The sequence below is a fragment of the Thalassophryne amazonica genome, chromosome 9 (genome assembly GCF_902500255.1).
Source record: "Thalassophryne amazonica chromosome 9, fThaAma1.1, whole genome shotgun sequence".
Lineage (NCBI taxonomy): Eukaryota > Metazoa > Chordata > Actinopteri > Batrachoidiformes > Batrachoididae > Thalassophryne > Thalassophryne amazonica.
Window position 1 is genome coordinate 92,699,655 of NC_047111.1, and position 21,232 is coordinate 92,720,886.

At 39.2% G+C, this 21,232-nt stretch overlaps 1 protein-coding gene across 2 annotated transcripts in view; it reads left to right on the forward strand.

The window, feature by feature from the left end:
• LOC117517665 (uncharacterized protein DDB_G0271670-like) overlaps window positions 1–19,934 on the forward strand; it is a 39,015-nt gene extending 19,081 nt beyond the window's left edge. For both annotated transcript variants that reach the window (XM_034178774.1, XM_034178775.1), the window contains 3 exons: window positions 5,461–5,583; window positions 7,801–9,222; window positions 19,834–19,934. In XM_034178774.1, coding sequence (XP_034034665.1) covers window positions 5,461–5,583; window positions 7,801–9,208 — 1,531 coding nt within the window. In that variant the 3' untranslated portion in view covers window positions 9,209–9,222; window positions 19,834–19,934. The remainder of the gene's footprint in view (window positions 1–5,460; window positions 5,584–7,800; window positions 9,223–19,833) is intronic.
• The last annotated feature ends 1,298 nt before the right edge of the window (window positions 19,935–21,232 follow it).

The following is a 21,232-nucleotide window of genomic DNA, read 5'->3' on the forward strand; positions in this document are numbered from 1 at the left end:
TTCACAGTGCTTCACTTTTTCCACATTTGGTTATGATACCGCCTTATTCCAAAATGAGGATGTCTCTGTACATTGCTGCATTCATCTTTACCCTCAGTCCTGACTAGTCTCCCAGTTCCTGCTACTGAAAAACATCCCCACAGCATGAAGCTGCCACCACCATTATTCACTTTAGGGATGGTGCCTGGTTTCCTCCAAACATATCGTCTGATATTCACACCAGAGAGTTCAACCTTTGTCTCCTCAGACCAGAGAATTTTCTTTCTCATGCACTGAGAGTCTTTCAGGTGCCTTTTGGCAAACTCCAGGTGGGCTACCATGTGCCTTTTACTAAGGAGTGGCTTCCGTCTGGCCACTCGACCAGACAGGCCTGACTGGTGGATTGCTGCTCTGACGGAGTGACAATCAGGTTCTTGGCCACCTCCCTGACTAAGGTCCTTCTCCCACAATGGCTCAGTTTAGACGGGCGGCCAACTCTAGGAAGAGACCTGGTGGATCCAAATTTCTTCCATTTAAGGATGATGGAGGCCACTGTGCTCATTGGGACCTTCAAAGCAGCAGAAATGTTTCTGTATTGTTCCCCCTCGAGACAGTTCTGTGTTGGAGGTCTACAAATAGTTCCTTTGACTTCATGATTGGTTTGTGCTCTAACATGCACTGTCAGCTGTGATGTCGACAGATGTGTGACTTTCCAATTAACTGAATTTACCCCAGGTGGACTGCAATTAAGCTGTGTAAACATCTCAAGGATGATCAGTAGAAACAGGATGCACCTGAGCTCAATTTTGAGCTTCATTCACTGCTGTGGATGTTCTACCTGTCTGTGATGGCCAGTGTCTCCAGGCTGGACAAACTGATCAGGCGGGCTGACTCTGTGGTTGCCTTGAAGCTGGGCTCTCTGGTGATGGTGGCAGAGAAGAGAACACTGGACAAACTGCTGGACATTATGGATGACGGCAGTCACCCTCTGCACGCCATCATCAGCAACCAGAGGAGCCTCTTCAGCCACAGACTGGTCCTTCCCAAGTGTAGGACCAACAGACTGGAAAAACTCCTTTGTCCCTCAGACCATCAGACTGTACAACACCTCACCCGGGGGGAGGAGGAGTAACAGGAAGACATAGGATGGGAAGGAGAGGAGCAGTAGTAGCCAGTAAGCCAGTAGCAAGCAGTATTTCTGATAGTTATGTTTGTATTTACATTTTGCAAATTGTTTATTTTTACTTTTGATACTCTGTGTGCTCTTACCCTGTGTGCTGTTAACCAATGCTGCTGAAACCTCAAGTTCCCTGAGGGAGTCTTCCCAAGGGATTACTTGCCTTCTAATCTTGTGAATACTTATATACATGTGATTTCTTAGTTTTTTTATTTTATTTTGAATTAGTTGGCATAAATCGCAAAACTTTTTTCACATTGTTATTATTGGGTATTGTGTGTAGAATTTTGAGGAAAAAATTTATGTCATTCAATGGAATAAGGCTTTAACATGAGAAAATGTGGAAAAAGTGCTGCTTTGTGAATACTTTCTGGCTGCACGGTATCATCTTTTATCAACCTTTTAAATTTTCATGTGCTTGTTAAGGCTTTGCCACACGACTGATAGAGCAAAAGGATTAGTTATGTATTTAAATATTTTGTCTGTTCACAAATTCGTAGGCCTTCCATGGATTTTAGGCACTCATGGGCCGATGATATCACATTTCCATTGTAGCACAGAGAGCAGAAGGGTTTTTCTTGTTTAATGGCACTTATACAGTGGAGCAAGCTGGATTTGAGTGGGGTTTGCTGTGGTCTGAAAGCATGACATATTTCCTGACTGTTCGTGCACGGTCCTCACAGCGGGGCATTAAACGAGAGAGACAGAGAGAGAGACAGAGAGCACACTTCAGATAAAAAATATTAAAAAAAACATGCAGCACTGTCTGACCTGGAACAGCTGCACCGGATGCTCTCTGCTTATGCAGAATTGACACCTCTTGTCAGAGCTTTGTCCAATCAGAATTCCAGAATGAACCATTGGACAGCCCTAGGATTTCACAGTCATGAGTATGGTAAAAGTACAGGATAAAAAGATAAACAATCATCCAGGCAGTGGGAAAGCTGTCTGCTCACTCAAAGTTTTGAACATGTTCAAAACTTTAACGGATTCAGCAGATATCAGCTGACAAGGAACCCATTTTGCAGATCAGAAAAGGACTTTTGTCAGACAAAAATGAACACAAACTGATAGTATCCATGCCTTATATATTTCCTTCTTTAATGTTCATCATCTCTAGAATCCCACAGTGTTTTCACACATCCGCCTGCTTTAAACATAATTTAGAATGGCCACAACTCATTTCAGATCTCTGTGACATACAGTACTGTGCAAATGTTTTAGGACCTTTTAGTACATCATTAAAACATAAAAAATTTGAAAACCTCATAAATATTCACAAATAAATGAAATGTGTGATGAATTTCAAGCTTTATGAAAATTGGGTCTATTTCCGTGTGATTTTTAGGCATATAAGTCACACCACCTTATAAATCACAGAACCTCAAATATATAATATTTGACTCAAATATATAACTGTATAATATATACATATATATATATATATATATATATATATATATATATATATATATATATATATATATATATATATATATATATAATCATTATTGTTCTGGAATAAAAAAAAATATAGCTCATATATTCAATTTTGTTGGAACTGATTTTGTGTTGGCATGCCAATAAAAGGGGGTGGGGCATCAAAAGCTACTTCTATTATAAATTCAGACTTTACATGTTCATACACCACAAAAAAAACAAAAAAACAATGTTAGATTTATGCCACTTTAGCCGGTAATATGAATGCAGACTTTTTATTTGCCCTCCTGAAACCCTTTAATGCTGTGAAATGAGCATTTTTCTTTTTCTCGAAAATGACATGAGGCCATTTCATGGGTGTGGGGGTCATCACTGCCTCCCCCTCAGAAGCCTGACCTCAAGGTTACTGATGAGAAAGTTCAATATGTTAATGCTCTTGCAAAGCTTTAAAGCATGACACAGTGCATCTTCTCTGTCTCTGCTCACCATCTTGCAATATGCATACGTGCATGCGTGTGTGTGTGTGTGTGTGTGTGCGCGTGTGTGTGCATGTGCACATGCACATTGCCTGGCACTGAGTCCACCTCCCACAACATAAAAACAAGCTTTTAGGTAATGGACCAAAATAAGAGGAGGTCGCCAATCGCTTTGTCGTCAAGGGAAACGTGCCTAAATCTGTGACACAATGTCGGCTGACAAAAAAATAAAAAATAAATAAATGATATATTGTTAAGGCTCAGACCTACAGAGATATGGACAAATGATAGAACTCAGCAGTCTGGCTGAGATCTCAGACTTCTTACAATATTGTGTTTGCTCCTGGTAAACATTTTGAAACCAACTCCTCCTAGCTCAGAGTGATAAAAAGAAGAAAGATCTGTTACCCACAATGCTGCATTTCATTTATTTAACAGTCAGCTGTTTTTTTTTTTCCAACAGTCAGTGGAGTAAATATCTGCTGCTGGATAGTAAATGTGGCAAAGCGTTTCAGACTGATGAGTGTGGATCTGTGAAAGCTGAAACGCTGTAAGAGTTGAGATGAAACTGCCATTAATCAAAGGGAACAGGAAATTGCACCTCCTTTGCAAAAACGTTTTCATCATCGCGACAGATTACCCTGCGACTGTTTTAATGTACAGTATGTTGTCACAGCACTTGTAATTTTCTTCTGTCAGTACTTACCACAGCAGCACTTGTCAAATGTTGTTTAGGATTTTGAAACATCCATTATTCATCCCTCATATAGCCAAGGAAGGCAGCGCAATTAGTACACACATCGAATATTGGCGCTAATTGCACATACTAACCTTTGTTAAGAAGGGTACACTGTGTGAAATTAAAGTTCTGAAATAATATATAATGTTTGTTAATACTTTAAGGCATCAGCTGCGTGTACTTGTTGGTTTTACTCAATTTAAGGGTGTTGGGTCAGTGTGGAGTTACATGAAAATTCAGTAAGGTATATCTTATATATTATATTCTATTTCTAAGGTGGAACTATGCTAGTATACTAAGGTATATCAAAATATCTTAAAAGGAAGAGTAAAATGGAAGAGTAGAAAAGAGTAGAGTAGAGCCACTTAGGTGCCTGGTCTTGAGAACCAATATCGTAATATCGAGTGGCAGTAGTAGAATACGGTCATCCTTATTCAGGAAAAGGATGATTCAGGTGCCCACTTGCACAAGCTGCCTCAGGTTGTCACCTGGGCAATGCCAAGCACTAGGCAAAAGTCCAAGTCTTTAGGGTTCTGGTACTTCCTGTCTTACTACGTGTATGGTTATGAGACGTGTATGCTAACCAGTGATCAAAGGCGACCTGGATTGTGAGGGAGCATCAGCTACAACATTCTGGCCATGTAGTGTGTTTCTCTAGGTATGATCCGGCATGCAGGTGCCGCCGTGTTGAGGACCCCAGCAGCGATAGAGGGGCAACGGGAAGCCCATGTTTCAAGTGTGGTACAGCAGATAGATGGTTCTGCCTTGGTGTTTTCATCAAGGACCCAAGGTGGTTCCATAGTGTGGTGGATGTGGCAACACACAGGACCTGTGTATGCTCCCAGACCAGACCAACTTAAAATTGCTATTTAAAACAAATCACAGTCTGAAGTATGAAGTTTTTAAACTATGCATTGAACTTTAAATTATGTGTACCCCATCACAATATGTGATGTATCATGCCACTGCTGGTAATGAGTCAAAATGTTCTTGTTAAAAAAAAAAAGACTGAGTAGCCTATGATTGTAGCCAAAACGTAACATGTATTCCGCGTGTACCCAACACCTGACACCACAGACGCCTCCACTATCAGACCGACTGTGTTTTTGTCATCAGGCAGTGTCAGCTTTAAGCCCACAGCGCTGTCTCCTGGTATGTTGGTGTGCTGCATGGATCCAAGCAAACAAGTTAATTTTGCTTGCAAAGCCCTTCAGTAACACATTTTCTTCACTCATCTACTTTTTTTGAACATTTTCTTCAAAGCATATTGAAAATGTTGACGTGATTGCATCACCTTGCATTGTGCTGATCCAAATGGTCTCATGGGAAATTTATGAAGCTTCTAAATTATTCACAAAAAAAAGATTCTTTGCCATCTAAAACTTCACTGCAGCCTCCCATTCTTAAGGTCACACTGAAGCAAATATTACTTTTTCAAAGACTGCGTTTTTTTTCTTTTTTCTTGGCAGATTAAAATTTAATTTTGTTGTTGTTGGAAATAAATTAAAAACTGATTAAAGAAGAATAGAATTTTACTGGTAAGACGTATAATTTTCTCAGTTTCTTCTAGAAAAATTGTCTTATTCAGATGCTTATTTTTGTTTGTGTTCTGTTGTCATCTACACCAGCTGATGTTTATTTGTTCATAGTGGGGATCAAACAGAAACAGATTCAGAGGTGGAGGACCGCGTGGACGGAGTAAAATCTTGGCTGTCGAAGAACAAAGGTTCTGTCAAAACTCTTTCAGATGAGGGAACTATGAAGAGCACCAGGTTAGTTTTTTCAGTCAACACTGAATATTTCTGAGGTAAGAAGCGAAAGAGGCAGCAGCCACACGAGCTAAAAAAGCCCAGGATTACCTGGGGCAGGTTACAACAGAAGGATGGGCTTTTTTTTCTTTCGGTCATCTGTTTAATGACAGGAGGCCAAATGTAGAAGCAGCTGCTGACAAATTTATTGAAATGGCCCGCAGCCAGTTGGCACGTTGAGTAAGTCACGTTTCTTCTTGAGTTAAATAGATTCTCTCACCAGCTGATTACTGTATTGTGTGTTATCTGTTTTCTGAACCGTCCCAACGATAAAATGAAAATGGCAAATGCACATCGGAGAAATGTTTTTGCCATATCAGTTATTTAGATGTTTGTGCCTGTATTGATAAAAATGAAAGCATGTTGGATGAATGTGATTGATCCGAATTAAATAATTAGTATTTATACCAACTTGTACAACATTTAATTCATCTGTTATCAATCAAATCAGTTTAATTAAGTTTTCTGTTTTTGTTCTGTATTATATATGCAATTGGCATACAAATTACATTGGCAGCAGTTATTTTGCAAAAAAATAAACAGGAACGGTTCAGTTAAAAGCTATTGTTTCTTCCTCACAGTCATTTTGGTTTGTGCCACCATAAAGTCATTTAGTTTTAGTTGCATGATATGCTACAAATATATGATTTAGAAAAATACAGCTGCTGTTCCCAACACCAACAATGTGTCAAGTAGCAGCAAGTTAATTTTAATAGCGTAACATGATGAACTGAAACAATGGCATTCTGGAAACATGAGATGAATGGAGCTAACGTCTCATTTATTTTAACAAATATAGACATTCTTATTACACACTGGCTTCTGGAAGGACTTAAATTAGGTACAAGGTCAGTGATGTACTTTTCCACCTTTGGAAGAATGTACATTATTGTGATTTAACAGGCTAGCTAATTAGCTCGTTAGCCATTCCACTGTGAGCAGATTAAAATGTTTCCGCAAATGCCAAGACTGCTACACTGGTGCTACAGCAGCAACACTCTGTGACCTGATAAGGAATTAATAATATTCTAGGTTCTATGTAAATACAGCACTAGAAATGCAGTACAATATATGAGGAACATTTAGCATGCCTAAAACATTTTAATGTAGGAAATAATAATACAATAACATGCTTTTGGAGTGCGGTATGCATTTTCAGAGGCCCGACGTTCATGCCCAGTCGCCCAAAATGACGGAGGGACTCAGAAAATGCATACTGCACAACAACAGCATGTTATTTGCATTATTATCACTTACTGAGATACACAACACTTAACGCATACATAAAAAGTTGGCTCACTTTAACTTTTGTCGTGTCAGCTGGCGCGCGCTGCTCTCCAAATTCGGCAGTACGTCCTCATCAAGCTGGCTGCTTTGGCTGCTGTTCATTGTCATACTATCAATGAGAAAATCATCTGGAATATCCATATTGGGACCAACACACACTTCTCGCCTTTTTATCTTTTCCTCTGTGGACATTTTTTTTTTGTTTTGTTTTGTTTTTTTTTTCCTCTGCGGACAGTTCTTGGGCTGCGCGCTATAACGTCATTTGTTTACGCACAGCAGGCGGGTATGCCGATACCCGTTTGCTACTGCGGGCGGGTATAGCCAGGTAGCGTCGACGTATATCTAAGCTACCGGCCTAGCAACGCCTCGGTAAAGTGATAATAATACGCAGTATTGTAACATTTTTTACCAGATATAAACATTTTAAATATTTGACCACTTTTACCATTTAAATTATGATTTCTTTTTAATGGGTCCCTACACTTTGAACACAGTAACAGATTTTGCCTTTAGAAGTTATCTGAAATGCTAAATTTATAAGAAAGTCACAAAATTTATGGGTAACAGAATTACATTACATGAGCTTCCAGTTATAGACTTACTCACGTGTATTTATTAGATACAAGGGGTCAGCTTACTTAGAGACTTGGATACTGGAGGAACATGTCATATAATTTTTTATGTTTTTTGACACCAAAAGGCCTATTTTGCTTATGTCACTTGTGTTTTAATTTTTGATGTGTACTCAGATGAGATCAACTGTGCTTTACGCAAATAAAATTTAATATTGCAACAATTTTGGTGCATAATTTGCTTTCAATTATTCACAATTACTGATTTCTTCCTTGTTGTTTTGTTGGTTTCTATGTTTTTCAATGTTATGTACCCTATCAGATATTCAGCAAATGCAGATGTCAAGGAAGTAAAAGAAGGCAAGGAGAAGACAACTGAGGGAGGCAAAGAAGGGAAAGAAATAGAGCTGAATAGACCAGTGTCTGCCATGAGTTCCTTGAGCTACAGGAAACGTTCCAACCTGAAGGACTCCATAGGGGGGATAGGTGATGAATGCTCCCTGTTTACCACTCTCAAAGAGCAGCCTGACACACCAGACCATGCCTCTATTCGAAAGTCCAAGTCAAAAGCTGGAGACATCCATGAGGATTGGAAAAAGAGCCAGATAAAGGAAGACTTGGATGACAAAGGCTCTGTCATCTCTCTTGCATATTCCGAGGCCACCAGCAGAGCCAGAAAAAGCTTTGAGTCTCATTGGACATCCCGCAGCAGTCCTGAATTTGAAAAGGACTCTGTGGTGTCCTCTCTGGTTCCCAGTAGGATGTCCACCAAAAGGGGTATGTTGGAAATGGATGATGACAATAAATCGATTATCAGCAGCGCGAGTCGCACCAGCCCTCGATTGTTGCATCGTAGCACCTCTTGGAAAGATGACCGGCGCAGTAGCTCACGCTTGTCTGTTGCACGCAGCTGTGGTCTCAGTGAGCTCGGCCTGCATGTTGATGATGATGATGACGATGATAACAATAACGGTCAGCATGTACCTTGTAGTGAAGCGGGAGGTTCAGCTTATAGTCCTCGCTCTGTCAGCCATAGTTTTTCCACTCCATCTCAGCTGCACTCCACGGACAGCAATCTGCCAAATACATCTGACAACAAATCTGTCACCCACCGCAACTACCTGGATCCTGATTTAGAGGCAGCCATCAATGAGGTGCTGAGCTTCAAACCCATCAAGTTCAAGCGCAGCAAGCTCAATGAGTCCAGTAGTGCAGAAGAGGATGAGAAGAAAAGTTCAGGAGGGGAAGGTGGGAGGAAGAAGGTTGAAGATGTTGAGCTTCGGTGCAGCACTTCCAGTTTGCGCTGCTCCTCATCGGCTTCTGGTCTGGATTACAACATTCAGCCTTCCAGTACCCTGAGCACCAGCAGCTCCCGCAGTCAAAAAGACAAAAAAAGGGAAGTCTCTCCATCAGACAGCTCATCCTCAGATGATCGCCATAGTAGAAAGAGCTCAAAGGCTAAGAAGGATAAGAAATCGAAGAAAAAATCAAAGAAGAAACAGAAGGAGTCCTCATCCTCATCGTCGTCAGAGTCATCCTCCTCCTCCTCCTCTGACTCAACCATCTCCTACCACAGCTCCAGAAGTGTTAAAAGGAGCCCAGCCAAACCGTCTGACGATGAGAAGGATCCTGTAGGTCATGGGCCAGCTAGCAGGAAGGAATCTAAAAACAACCAGAAGAAGGTGGACAGTTTAGTGATGAAGTACCTTTACCAACCGGAAAGCGAGTAAAGCCACAAGACAAGGTGATGCTCGGTGTGATAATAAGCTCTGAGGCTGACACAACTAACACCAACATGGAACAATTTGACATCATTTACTAAGTGAGCTTTCTAATTTATCTCACTTTAAAGGCTTTGTAGTTCTTGCACGTTTGACCCATGTTATGCACTAATGTTGGCTTCTACAAGCTACAGTTTTCAAAACTCACATTGAATAGCTTTCCCCCACTTTTAGCATTTGCAACAAAAACGATCAGTCCAGTACTGAGCTAGAATTCTGACAATGTCAAGGGTTGAACAGCTGTACAATGGAAGCCTCCTACCTCAAAATAAACCACTTTATCCCGAAGAAGCAAAAATGTCATTAGAAGTCTCTGGTAGGGTCGAGAGGATTCCTATAGAGGTACATGCGTGCATGATTACCTTTATGGGCCAGTGTATGGGCCAGACCCACTAATTTTGTTCATATTACCACTTTGGTACTGAAAGCATATAAATTGCTATCATGCTTTCAGTACCCAAGTGGTACCATGAAAGAAATGTAGTGAGCCTGGCCCATACACTCCAAGGATAGTTAGTTATGACCCCATCTTGCCTCATACTTTATTAGTATACACAAACATTTCACCAAATATATACAGTAGTTATTGATTTTGATTGTACTGTTGAGCTATTTGAATTTGATGTTCAGTCATACTTATTTGAATTGGAATTATACACACAAATGGTTCCAGGAGTAGACTGCTGTTTTCCTGCATGAACTCATCTCCCATGAGATTTATGTGCAGGACAACCATATTTATTAGTGTATAATGTGCAGTGGTGTGTAATGCACAGCGATATGTATGGTAAATGAAATCCTGGGTAAATATGTTTTTTTAAAGCATTCAGTTATGCTACATATTTCACACCCTAATATATAGCTTTAAAAATGTCAAGAAAAACTGCAGTGTAATCATGGAGCTCTAAAACTCAGCTTCAGCTCAACAATCAACTTAGTGGACTTAGTAGAGAGTGGTGTTCCAAAAAGGGAAGAAGACTAAAGTACAGTCAAGTAAAGTACTAAAGTACAGTAAAGTAAAGTCTGTACAATCAGTCATTTTTACTCGAGGCCATTAAATACAGCCATCAGGTATTGTGAAGGCTTTGCATCCATCCGTCTGTGCTCTGCATACAACCCCAATTCCAATGAAGTTGGGACATTGTGTAAAATGTAAATAAAAAAAGAATACAATGATTTGCAAATCCTCTTCAGACTATATTCAATTGAATACACCACAAAGACAAGATATTTAATGTTCGAACTGATAAACTTTATTGTTTTTATGCAAATATTTGCTCATTTTGAAATGGATGCCTGCAACACACTTTTACATCACCTTTCCTTCTCACAACACTCAATAAGCATTTGGGAACTGATGACACGAATTGTGAGTGTCATGATTGGGTATAAAAGGAGCATCCCCAAAAGTCTCAGCCGTTCACAAGCAAAGATGGGGTGAGGATCACCACTTTATGAACAACTGCATGAAAAAATTGTCCAACAGTTTCAGAACAATGTTTCTCAATGTTCAATTGCAAGGAATTTAGGGATTCTATCATCTATAGTCCATAATATAATCAGTAGATTCAGAGAATCTGGAGAACTTTCAAGCGGCAAGGCCGAAAACCAACCATTGTCAGTTAACACAGTTTGTCGCTACATCTCCAAGTGTAAGTTAAAACTCTACCATACAAAGCGAAAACTATATATCAACAACATCCAGAAACGCCGGCGCCTTCTCTGGGCCTGAGCTAATTTGAAATGGACAGAAGCAAAGTGGAAAAGTGTGCTGTGGTCTGATTAGTCCACATTTCAAATTGTTTTTGGAAATCATGGATGTCGTGTCATCTGGACAAAAGAGGAAAAAGACCATCCAGATTGTTACCAGCGCAAAGTTCAAAAGCCAGCATCTGTGATGGTATGGGGGTGTGTTAGTGTCCATGACATGGGCAGCTTACACATCTGTGATGGCACCATCAATGCTGAAAGGTACATCCAGGTTTTGTAGCAACACATGCTGCCATCCAAGCAACGTCTTTTTCAGGGACGTCCCTGCTTATTTCAGCAAGACAATGCCAAGCCACATTCTGCATGTGTTACAACAGCGTGGCTTCGTACTAAAAGAGTGCGGATCTGTTCTGCTTGCAGTCCAGACCTGTCGCTCATTGAAAATGTGTGGTGCATTATGAAGCGCAAAATACGACAACGGAAACCCCGGACTGTTGAACAACTGAAGTCTTACATCAAGCAAGAATGGGAAAGAATTCACCTACAAAGCTTCAACAATTAGTGTCCTCAGTCCCCAGTCGCTTATTGAGTGTTGTTAGAAGGAAAGTTGATGTAACACAGTGATAAACATACCACTGTCCCAGCATTTTTGAAACGTGCTGTAGGCATCCATTTCAAAATGAGCAAATATTTGCACAAAAACAATAAAGTTTATCAGTTTGAACATTAAATATCTTGTCTTTGTGCTGTATTCAATTGAATATAGGTTGAAGAGGATTTGCAAATCATTGTATTCTGTTTTTATTTACATTTTACACAATGTCCCAACTTCATTGGAATTGGGGTTGTAAGTCCAGTCCTATTACTATCAGGGTCTTCAAATTTACAGGAAACATTCTTGGGAAACAGACCTTGGACAAGTTCAAAGATGGCTAACCTTGACATATTTTAAGAGGTATTTTAAGAGGTTAAAATGTCACACTCTGTTTCAATCTGTTCAGTTTGTTTTTGAGTGGCGGGGATTACAGCCAATCAAGAGTAGAGCTGCACTGTGACATCAGTGGTTGGTCTCTCCAAAGTTGCTTAATTTTGTGTGTTTATGTAAGTTTTTCTCATATATTATGTAAAAGCTAGAGAGAAATAATCACTTTTAAAACCGAAAATGCTGTTTTTGGAACCTAATAACACCTCTGAACTTATTTACAAGCCATTTCGCGAACGTTAGCATGGTAACATTACATGCTGGTAGCTAGCTGCAAAACTCAACACTTTTTTGTGTGTAAATATATCCTTTTTGTCATATATTATGTAAACGCTAGTGAGAAATAAGCCCTTCTAAAACTGAAAATGCTGTTTATGTAACCCGATAACACCTCTCGTGTCATTTACAAGACATTTTGCAGACGTTAGCTTGCATGCGAACTTCTACTAACTCAAAGCTAACGTTCTACGGAGTTACATTTGTCTCAATACTTGCAAATGCACAGAGGGTGATCTACAAATATTCCTTGATTTGCCCATCTTCCGCTCTTAAAATGTAAGTATTGTGTTTGACTGATTGATTGATTGATTGATTGATTGAAGGCTTTATTGAACATGTACAAATTGCATGTAAGACAAGAGGATCTTTTTTGTCTGTTTAGTGGTGACGTGGCCAAGCAGTTAAGTGTGCCTGCTTCCAATGAAGGAGGTTCCTGGTTCAAACCTCAGCCCGGCCCATTCTCCATGTAACATGGAGCTGTGTAAGGCAAGGCATCTGGTTTAAAACTTGTGTCAAATCAACATGCAGATTCACTTCAGATCTGCTGTGGCGACCCTGAGTGAAAACAAGGGAGCCGCCAAAGGGACTTACTACAGTGGTGACAAAAAGAAGTTCACTTTGAGGTATTGAGATTGCCTCTTTGACTTGTATTGTCAAGCTGTTTAGTCTGACAGTTTTAAATTTTTAATTCAATTGTTTTTGTCTCAAGTAAAACGCTGAACCCCAAAACATTTTAAAAATAGGGCCTAGATTGAAAAATCCCAGAGTTCCCCCTTTATTTGTCAAAGTCACTCTTCACCTTGTCTTTAACTTTTATTTGTAGACTCACAGCTGTTGAGTATTCACAAATGCATTTGTACCAACACCTTTTGAACAGTGATACATTCTTTGGTGTTCGTTTGGTGATAGAGTTCTCTTCACCCTAACGCTGTTTTTTGGATGGAGTTATAAGTACATGTAGTTGTTGAAATGACAGAGCAGTATCTAGCGTTGGGTATAAATAAAAAACAGATACTGGGAATGACACAGAAATCAAAATTATACCAGTTTTTACAGTGATACGTTGAGACATGACTGTGATGTTGACAATGGAAATGCCAAATTTAGGCCTAAGCTTCAAAAGTGTTTCTATTTTAAGAGTAATGTTAGTCTCAGCAGAGCTTATTTTGGCCTTCTTTGTGAAAAAAATTAAATGTGCCTTTTCTCCAATTCAGATACAGGAGAATTGTTTTCCAGTGACAACATATTTTTGACAGTATTTTACAATGTTGTGGCTCCAGTTAATAATTTTGACGTTTCCCTTGTCAAAAGTACATCCTGATATGGCAACCACTGTGATTTTTGATACAAGAAAGAAATAAGAAAAAATATCCACATATTTAATAGAATTATTACATTATTATTTTAATTATAATTATAAAAATTATATTATTTCTTAGAAAGGTCATAAAGGCAGCTGGCAACACAATAGACAGGCATTATTGTGATCAAAGAACATTTTTTAGTTGCATTTTGGGTTCATTTCATGGCCTCAGGTTGAATAGTGAATAGCAGCACTTCTGTGATTGTCATGCTATAAGTTGTTATGCCAACTTAATTCAAAATTGTAAAGGTCTAGATGCAAATGACCTTTCAAGGCAGGAACACAGAATTCTTTTCTGTTAAGCAGTGAACCATTGTGGTCATCATTGCTGTTTCAGTAACAGTGTGGCAGCCTGACAGTGCGGGATCAGATCCCAGACATTGGCCTTTCTTACTAATACGGTGCCATATCGTGTGTGCACATTGTGCAATCTCAGGAATATTTCAAGCATCTTGTTGAATATATGAAATGAAGAATTAAGGCGGTTCTGAAGTCAAAAAGGATCCATCCCAGAATGAACAAGGTCTATATTGAAGTGTTCAGTGAGGGTATAAGGGTCTTTACAGTACTATGTACTATTTTTATTTATTTATTTTTAATAATGTCTTATAAGACATGATTCTGGTGGCCATAAAGGAAGGTGTAACTACTGTATGTAACATTTGCGTAGCTTCAGCTTGAAGTGGATGATACCTCGCAATGCTGTGTGTCCATTCTCACCCTGTCCTGGAATGTCAGCCCAGATAACAGACAGAAGAATCTCATTTCCGCCACTTGTATCTGCAACCTTATTCTTTTGGTCATTACCCAAAGTTCGTGACCATAGGTGAGGATAGGGGTCACGTCTGGTAAATTGAGAGCCTCGGCTCGATGGTCCGGTACAGTGTGTAAAACATCAAACGCCACACCAGGCCCTCTATCAGTGTCATACTCCAACTTACCCCCACTTCGGAACAAAACCCCAAGATACTTAAACTACTCCACTTGGGGCAATAACTCCCCCCTGACCCAGAGGAGGCAATCCACCCTTTTCTGATGGAGGACCATGGTCTCAGATTTGGAGGTGCTGATTCTCATCTCAGTTGCTTCATACTCGGCCTCAGTGTGCATTTTATTTATTTAACCTTTACTTAGCCAGGTTAGTCCCATTGAGATCAATTTCCAATTTGTTTCATTTATTTAGCACCAAATCACAACAAAGGTGCCTCAAGGCACTTCACACAAGTAAGGTCTAACCTTACCAACCCCCAGAGCAAGCACACAGGCGACAGTGGTAAGGAAACCTGTGGTAGGGAGACCTGGCCACAAGGGCAGCAGCATGATTACATTAAAAATAACAAACAGTAGAATAAAATTAATAACAATTAAACTTGCTTACATAAAGCACATACAGACGAGGCAGACTGCAGCACTGGAGGTCACTGTCAATAAGGAGAGATGCTTTTTGCATATGATTTGCCAAAGTTTGATTATTCTTTATTTAGTTCTTCCTTATCATGCTAGGGTTTAGTGGTTGGCATGGTTGCCTCACAGTTAGAAGGTTCTGGGTTTGCTACCGACCTGGTCCTTTCTGTGTGGAGTTTGCATGTTCTCCTTTGCCTGTGTGGGTTCTCTCCACGTGCTCCAGCTTCCTCCCAGCTCTAAAGACTCTTGCACAATGACCACTGGGATACTAGGCTTCAACTCCCTCAAGACACTTAAGTGGAACTAGCGTGTTGCCCGTGGGGATCCACGGAATCTAGATTGGGTAGTGTTTAGAAAATAGGTAGCTGACATTTTTGTGGTAAGGGTGGTAATAAATTAAGCAAACCTTGTACTTGTATAATGAGTTGGAATGTTTTATAACCGTAGGCCTCAACAATTTTTAGAACAACTCAGCCTTTTTATTTCCTGTTAATTATGTATTTTTTCATGTTAATTTACTGTCTTAATGTATTTATAAATTGTTTAGGTTCTTGTTATCATATACACACTGTTATTTTATTTCTACTTGTATTTTATCATTTGATTTTTAAATGGACCACAATGGAAATACATGTTGTCACTTTCTTGTGTCATCATGTATTTTTAATGTATTTACAATTATATTATGCACTTATATTGAACTTAAAATCACTCATGCTTTTTAATATAACGATGACTTACTGCCCCCTACTGGAATGGCATGAGTCTATAAAGTCGCACACATGCACATTTTGACAAAGACAGTGGGTGAAGACATTAAAACCACTAAACATTTCAGTCATGGTTCCAACATGAAATTTAAGTCACTCATGGTAACTGGAACATGAGACTTATCTAAACTGATAAAACCAATTCCAATCAATCAATAACATTAACAACACTGCTAAACTAACATAAACCACAATAACAACATTTAAAACCTCAAAACCCCAGACTCCCATGGTGCATTGTAGCACAGCATCCATTGTTTATTGGTGAGCTAAAATTGCTCATTTTTCTAAAAATATTTGTCGTATCAACTTTCCATTTTTGCAGCGTTCATCCTTGATCCAAATTACATAAGCATGCCAAACGGCAAATGTAAGCTCTCCCCAGTTTTTGTGTGATCGAAGCCACACACACACACACACACACACAGGCCACTTGGCTGCTATAACATGGATAAGCACGTTCAGAAAATGAATGGATGAATGCTGATTTTCCTTGCTTGATCTGTTCAGGTTGGTCACAAATTTCTATATCAGCTGTAAATATCAGGTCAGTTGCCTTTCAGGTTGACTTTGTTTCATTTTTTTAATGTGCTGCCAGTGTGTGTCGTACATATTGCCATGTTTACATCTTTCTTTTTATGTGTTTGTAGACACATGGTACACATTTTGCTCTTCCACCATAGCTGACCCAATTAAATTTTGCTGTGATTTTTATTGTTTTTGTATTTACCATAGTCACACGTCCCGTGGTGTTCCGTGTGAAAATCTGCCTAAAGAGGGCATTCGTTGAAGGCCCATTTCAATAAAATGTCTGATTTCATTACAGTTAAAAGGTAAATCACAAGTAACTCATCTGTTTGTGTCTGTTATCGTCCTGTAGAAATCTTTTTCTCATTCATTTAATCTGTTCCTCGTCAGTTGATGTCTGGTGAACCCGTCGGAAAAGAAGAAGAGATTTTTATTTAATGTAGGAAGCCAAACTGAGCACTAAGCGTATTTATAGAAGGGCCTACAGCATGTGTCTCTCCGTCTCCCCAGCACCCCTGTTCAAAGTGGCAGTTGCGAGATTGGCTGTAATCAGGAAGTGAACCCAAACTGCTGGTGTCACAGTCCAACATGCAAACCATTACGCTACATGCAAAAAAAAAAAGGCAGAAAAAAAGTCACAGCATCAATCTGTCTGCAACGGCAAACAGCAGGAGGTGACCTGAGACGGACGGAAGGTTTTGCTGTCCGCCCGTCTGTCTGTGCTCAGCATAAGTCCCGTCCTACTGCCAGGGTCTTCAAATTCACAGCGAGTTTTTTTGGGACACAGACCTTGGACAAGCACAAAGATGGCTAACCTTGACCAATTTTAAGAGGTCAAAAGGTCACATTCTTTCATTGATTACATGCTCATGTGGCCCGAGGGTATTTTAGCATGGTGTTATGTACATTTCAGTCTTCTGTTCCCCTTCCAGTTGGTGTTTGTCCACTCATTCCATCGGAGCCCGAAATCCACAGAAAACTGACGCATTAGACCATCTTTGAATGAATGAATGAATGAATGAATGAAAATGAAAACTGTTTATTTCGAACATTTGATACAACAACAATTACAAGATAGATCAGTAAAGACAACAACAAAAAAGTTCCTACTGTGTACCCAACATGTCCGAAAAGGGGTAGGGTGAAGCATCAGCTTATTTATCCCTACCCCTTCTTCCCCACAACCAGTAATACCCTTTGCCACATATACACATAGATTCCTACACACCTAAACCGATATCAATATATATATATATATATATATATATATATACATATATATACACATACATATATACATACACACATCAACATACATACACATATATACACATATATACACATATACATATATACACATATATATACACAAACATAAATATACACCTACACATACCTACTTACATACAAAATACTATATATTTACAAGCCGAAGCAAAAAACAAAAACACCCTAACCCTCATTACCCTTCCTCCTCCCTATACCCAGAAAAAAACATATTTTTGTACCGCTGTTTGAACTGGTTCATGCTTGGACATTGCTTGAGCCCCACTCCCAATCTGTTCCACATCCTCACCCCACAGACAGAAATACAGAAACCTTTTAATGTTGTTCGTGCCCACTGATGCTTTAAATTAAATTTCCCCCTCAGACTGTAATCCCCTGATCTGTTAAAAAACATATTTTTAATATTTGCTGGAAGTAAATTGTTTATTGCTTTATACACAACTTGTACTGTTTGAAAATGAACCAAGTCTGTGAATTTTAAGAATTTGGATTGTAAAAATAGTGGATTTGTATGATCTCTATAGCCAGTATTATGAATAATTCTTATAGCTCTTTTCTGCATTACTGATAGTGATTGTGTTGTACCTTTAGAAGTATTACCCCATACTTCTGCACAGTACTGTAAATATGGTAAAACCAGTGAGCAGTAAAGAATGCGGAGTGAGTTGTGGTCCAGAATATGTTTCGCTTTGTTTAGAACTGAAATGCTTCTTGACAGTTTACTTTGTATATGTTTTATATGAGTCTTCCAGTTTATCTTATCATCTATTATCACCCCCAGAAACTTATTTTCATGTACCCTTTCAATATCTACCCCCTCGACTTGTAACTGAACCTGTATGTCTGTATTACAATAGCCAAATAACATGTATTTTGTTTTACTTAAGTTTAATGATAATTTGTTTCTGTCAAACCATATTTTCAATTTTCCCATTTCTATACTGATCCTCCTCAGTAACTCCTGCAAATCCCCCCCTGAACAAAAAATGCTTGTGTCATCTGCAAATAATACTAATTTTAATATTTTGGAAACATTGACAATATCATTTATATAAATTAGAAACAGATTTGGACCCAATACTGACCCCTGTGGTCAGTATTGGGTCTTTGCTAACAGACTAATTATTAATTAAATTTCTTCAAATTCTGATCAGTTTACTCAGTCCGTCACAATGTGTGCTGCAACTCTCGGACTGCAAATCTTCAAATTGATGTCACATTGTGAAAACTCATTTTTTTTGCTTTTTACGATGTGTTGGGGTGACAAAATTAATTAATTAATTAATTAATTATTTTAGGGTAAGTGTTTAATGAACTTTCATAATAAATCATTTCATTTAGGGTGGATGTTTAACCAACTGTCTTCAGTAAAGGGAGTGGGCGGATGCTGGGTCAGCGTGCGGTTACAGTATATTTGCATTTTATTTGTGAACATAAGTCATTAACAATACATGGTAGACCCTTGATACTTACACCATATGTACTTAGTAAGGCTGTGGCACCTGGGACAAACTGTGTACTGGACTATGAGGCTAGGGGCTCACTATTTTCCTATTAGCAAAATAAAATGAGTGGTGGTCCATCATAACAGTGTGCACATACATGTTTGTTCATTGCTACTCAAGGAAAAGTATAAAGCCCCATTTTCACTTTCGTGGATATCCATCCTGAATGGTTGGAATTGGAGACTTTGTCCATACCTGAGAAGCCCTGGAATGGTGTTGTGATGAACCTGGACGTTGTGCCTTGGTCTTATTTTGAGCCATGGATTTTTTTTTTTTTAGCTTGAAAATTTCTTTGCCCCATCTTTCCGAATTTGACATACTTTGGTAAACTCTTGCATTTTCGTGGAGCCTGCAGATATGCCATATATACCGTAACATCAACTGGAGGCTTTTCAGAATCGCCATGGTTGTGCTGAATTTATACTATGGGAATCGTGTGACTGTGTTTGTACGCAGCACATGGTACATGTCCGGTGTGCTACAGCATCAAATCACATTCACAAGCAAGCGGGACTTTCACCATTATATATAATGTTTGTGTCTCTAACCGTTATCTTCTTTGGTTATAGGTTGCGACCTTCTGGCAAGTGCAAAAGGAGTTTAATCACTTTGGGCCCAATTTGCACGTTGTTTGCTGTGATACCCTCTTGCAGTGTTCTTTTTATTTCTCTGCACCTTACAGCTTTGCTCCCACTGAGACGTGCAGTTCTGTAACACTGTGTCTCTGTGTTTGTTGACCTCTGTAGCCCTCCTGTGTACAACAGACACCTGAGTCTTGGCCGATCTGATGAAGAGGATGATTTGGACAGAGATTCCTGCAGGCAATCCTTCAGGCGGGCTGACAGCGAAGGCCTGCTGGCAGAGAGCAAATCATGAAGCTAAAGTCAGGTCACCTCATGCTTGCTGTCACCACACTCACACACAGCGGCGATGTGATCGTCTTCCTTAAATATACCACCGCTTCTCGGGCAGAAAGTCAAGCCGGCTGCTTCCAGAGGGAAGAACAGTGATGTGATCTTTAGTTTTCTGCTGTTGCTTCCATGGCTCATGTGTGTTTAGAAATTATTTACTGTCAATACAAGACGGTGGAATTGACAAATTTCCTAAACTTTCTAAAAAAACTAAAAAAGAAGCTATATTCATGCAAATTTAAACCCTAGTCCTTGCTCTCGTCTGACTCCGCAAAGAGGATTTAGATAAGCTCTTTCAGGCTGGACTTCTCCAAGAAGGTCTGACCAACGACAAAGCCTGTTCTTATCTCTGCCCCACTAATGTGGACTAATGTGGTGGGAGGAATTACCCCATTTTGAAATAATAATCTTGCTGTTAGTTTGCAACATTTCCATGTGACCTTTGTTCCACTGCAGGATATTCATAATTTGAACTGAGTGACACTGGGTTTTAATTGCTGACATGGACTTTAATTTGCTTCAGAAAATGTCTGTAAAATGCAGAGTGATAGATTCACAGCAAAATTTATATCATACAGTTTTAGTATATATATTATATATAATTATATGTGGAATCAAAGCATTTCCTTTTCAATGAAATGTAGCAAGATAATTATTTTTGGACATATTCTCGTCGTAAGTGGAGTACGTGCTGAAGTACACGGTGTGGTTTTGAAACTGCTTTTTCTCACTTGTGTCATACTGGAGCTCTTCAGCTTCAAAGGGACTTTTTGTTTGTTGTTATGAAGTGGATTTCCATGGTGATTATTTATTTTACACTCTGCAAGTATATGTGCGTACATCTTGCACTTGCATTTTAATCATTTTTGCTTGTGTGTATGTTGCTGCTTATAGTCCATGAGCGAAACAGGTTTTTGATACCACCTCAAGGGAATAAATAGCATTTGCAGCCCAGCCTCAGTTTACCTATAACCTATATAGAAATATGTGGCAGCCTTCCCATAGTGGGTTGCTATAGCCAGACAGAGGTACACAGGGGTCAAAATATAAAAAATTCTTTAACCATGCTGAAACATATATCACATTATTTGTCTGATTGTATGGATTTCAAAAAGATATAGTTTGGACTGTCTAAGACTGAAGACTGTGGAGTTATAGGGTAAAAACAGCAAAAATAGTGACAAAGTAAAAAGTCAGTTTTTGTAGAGGGGTCAGCAATTATAGCTACTCCAGT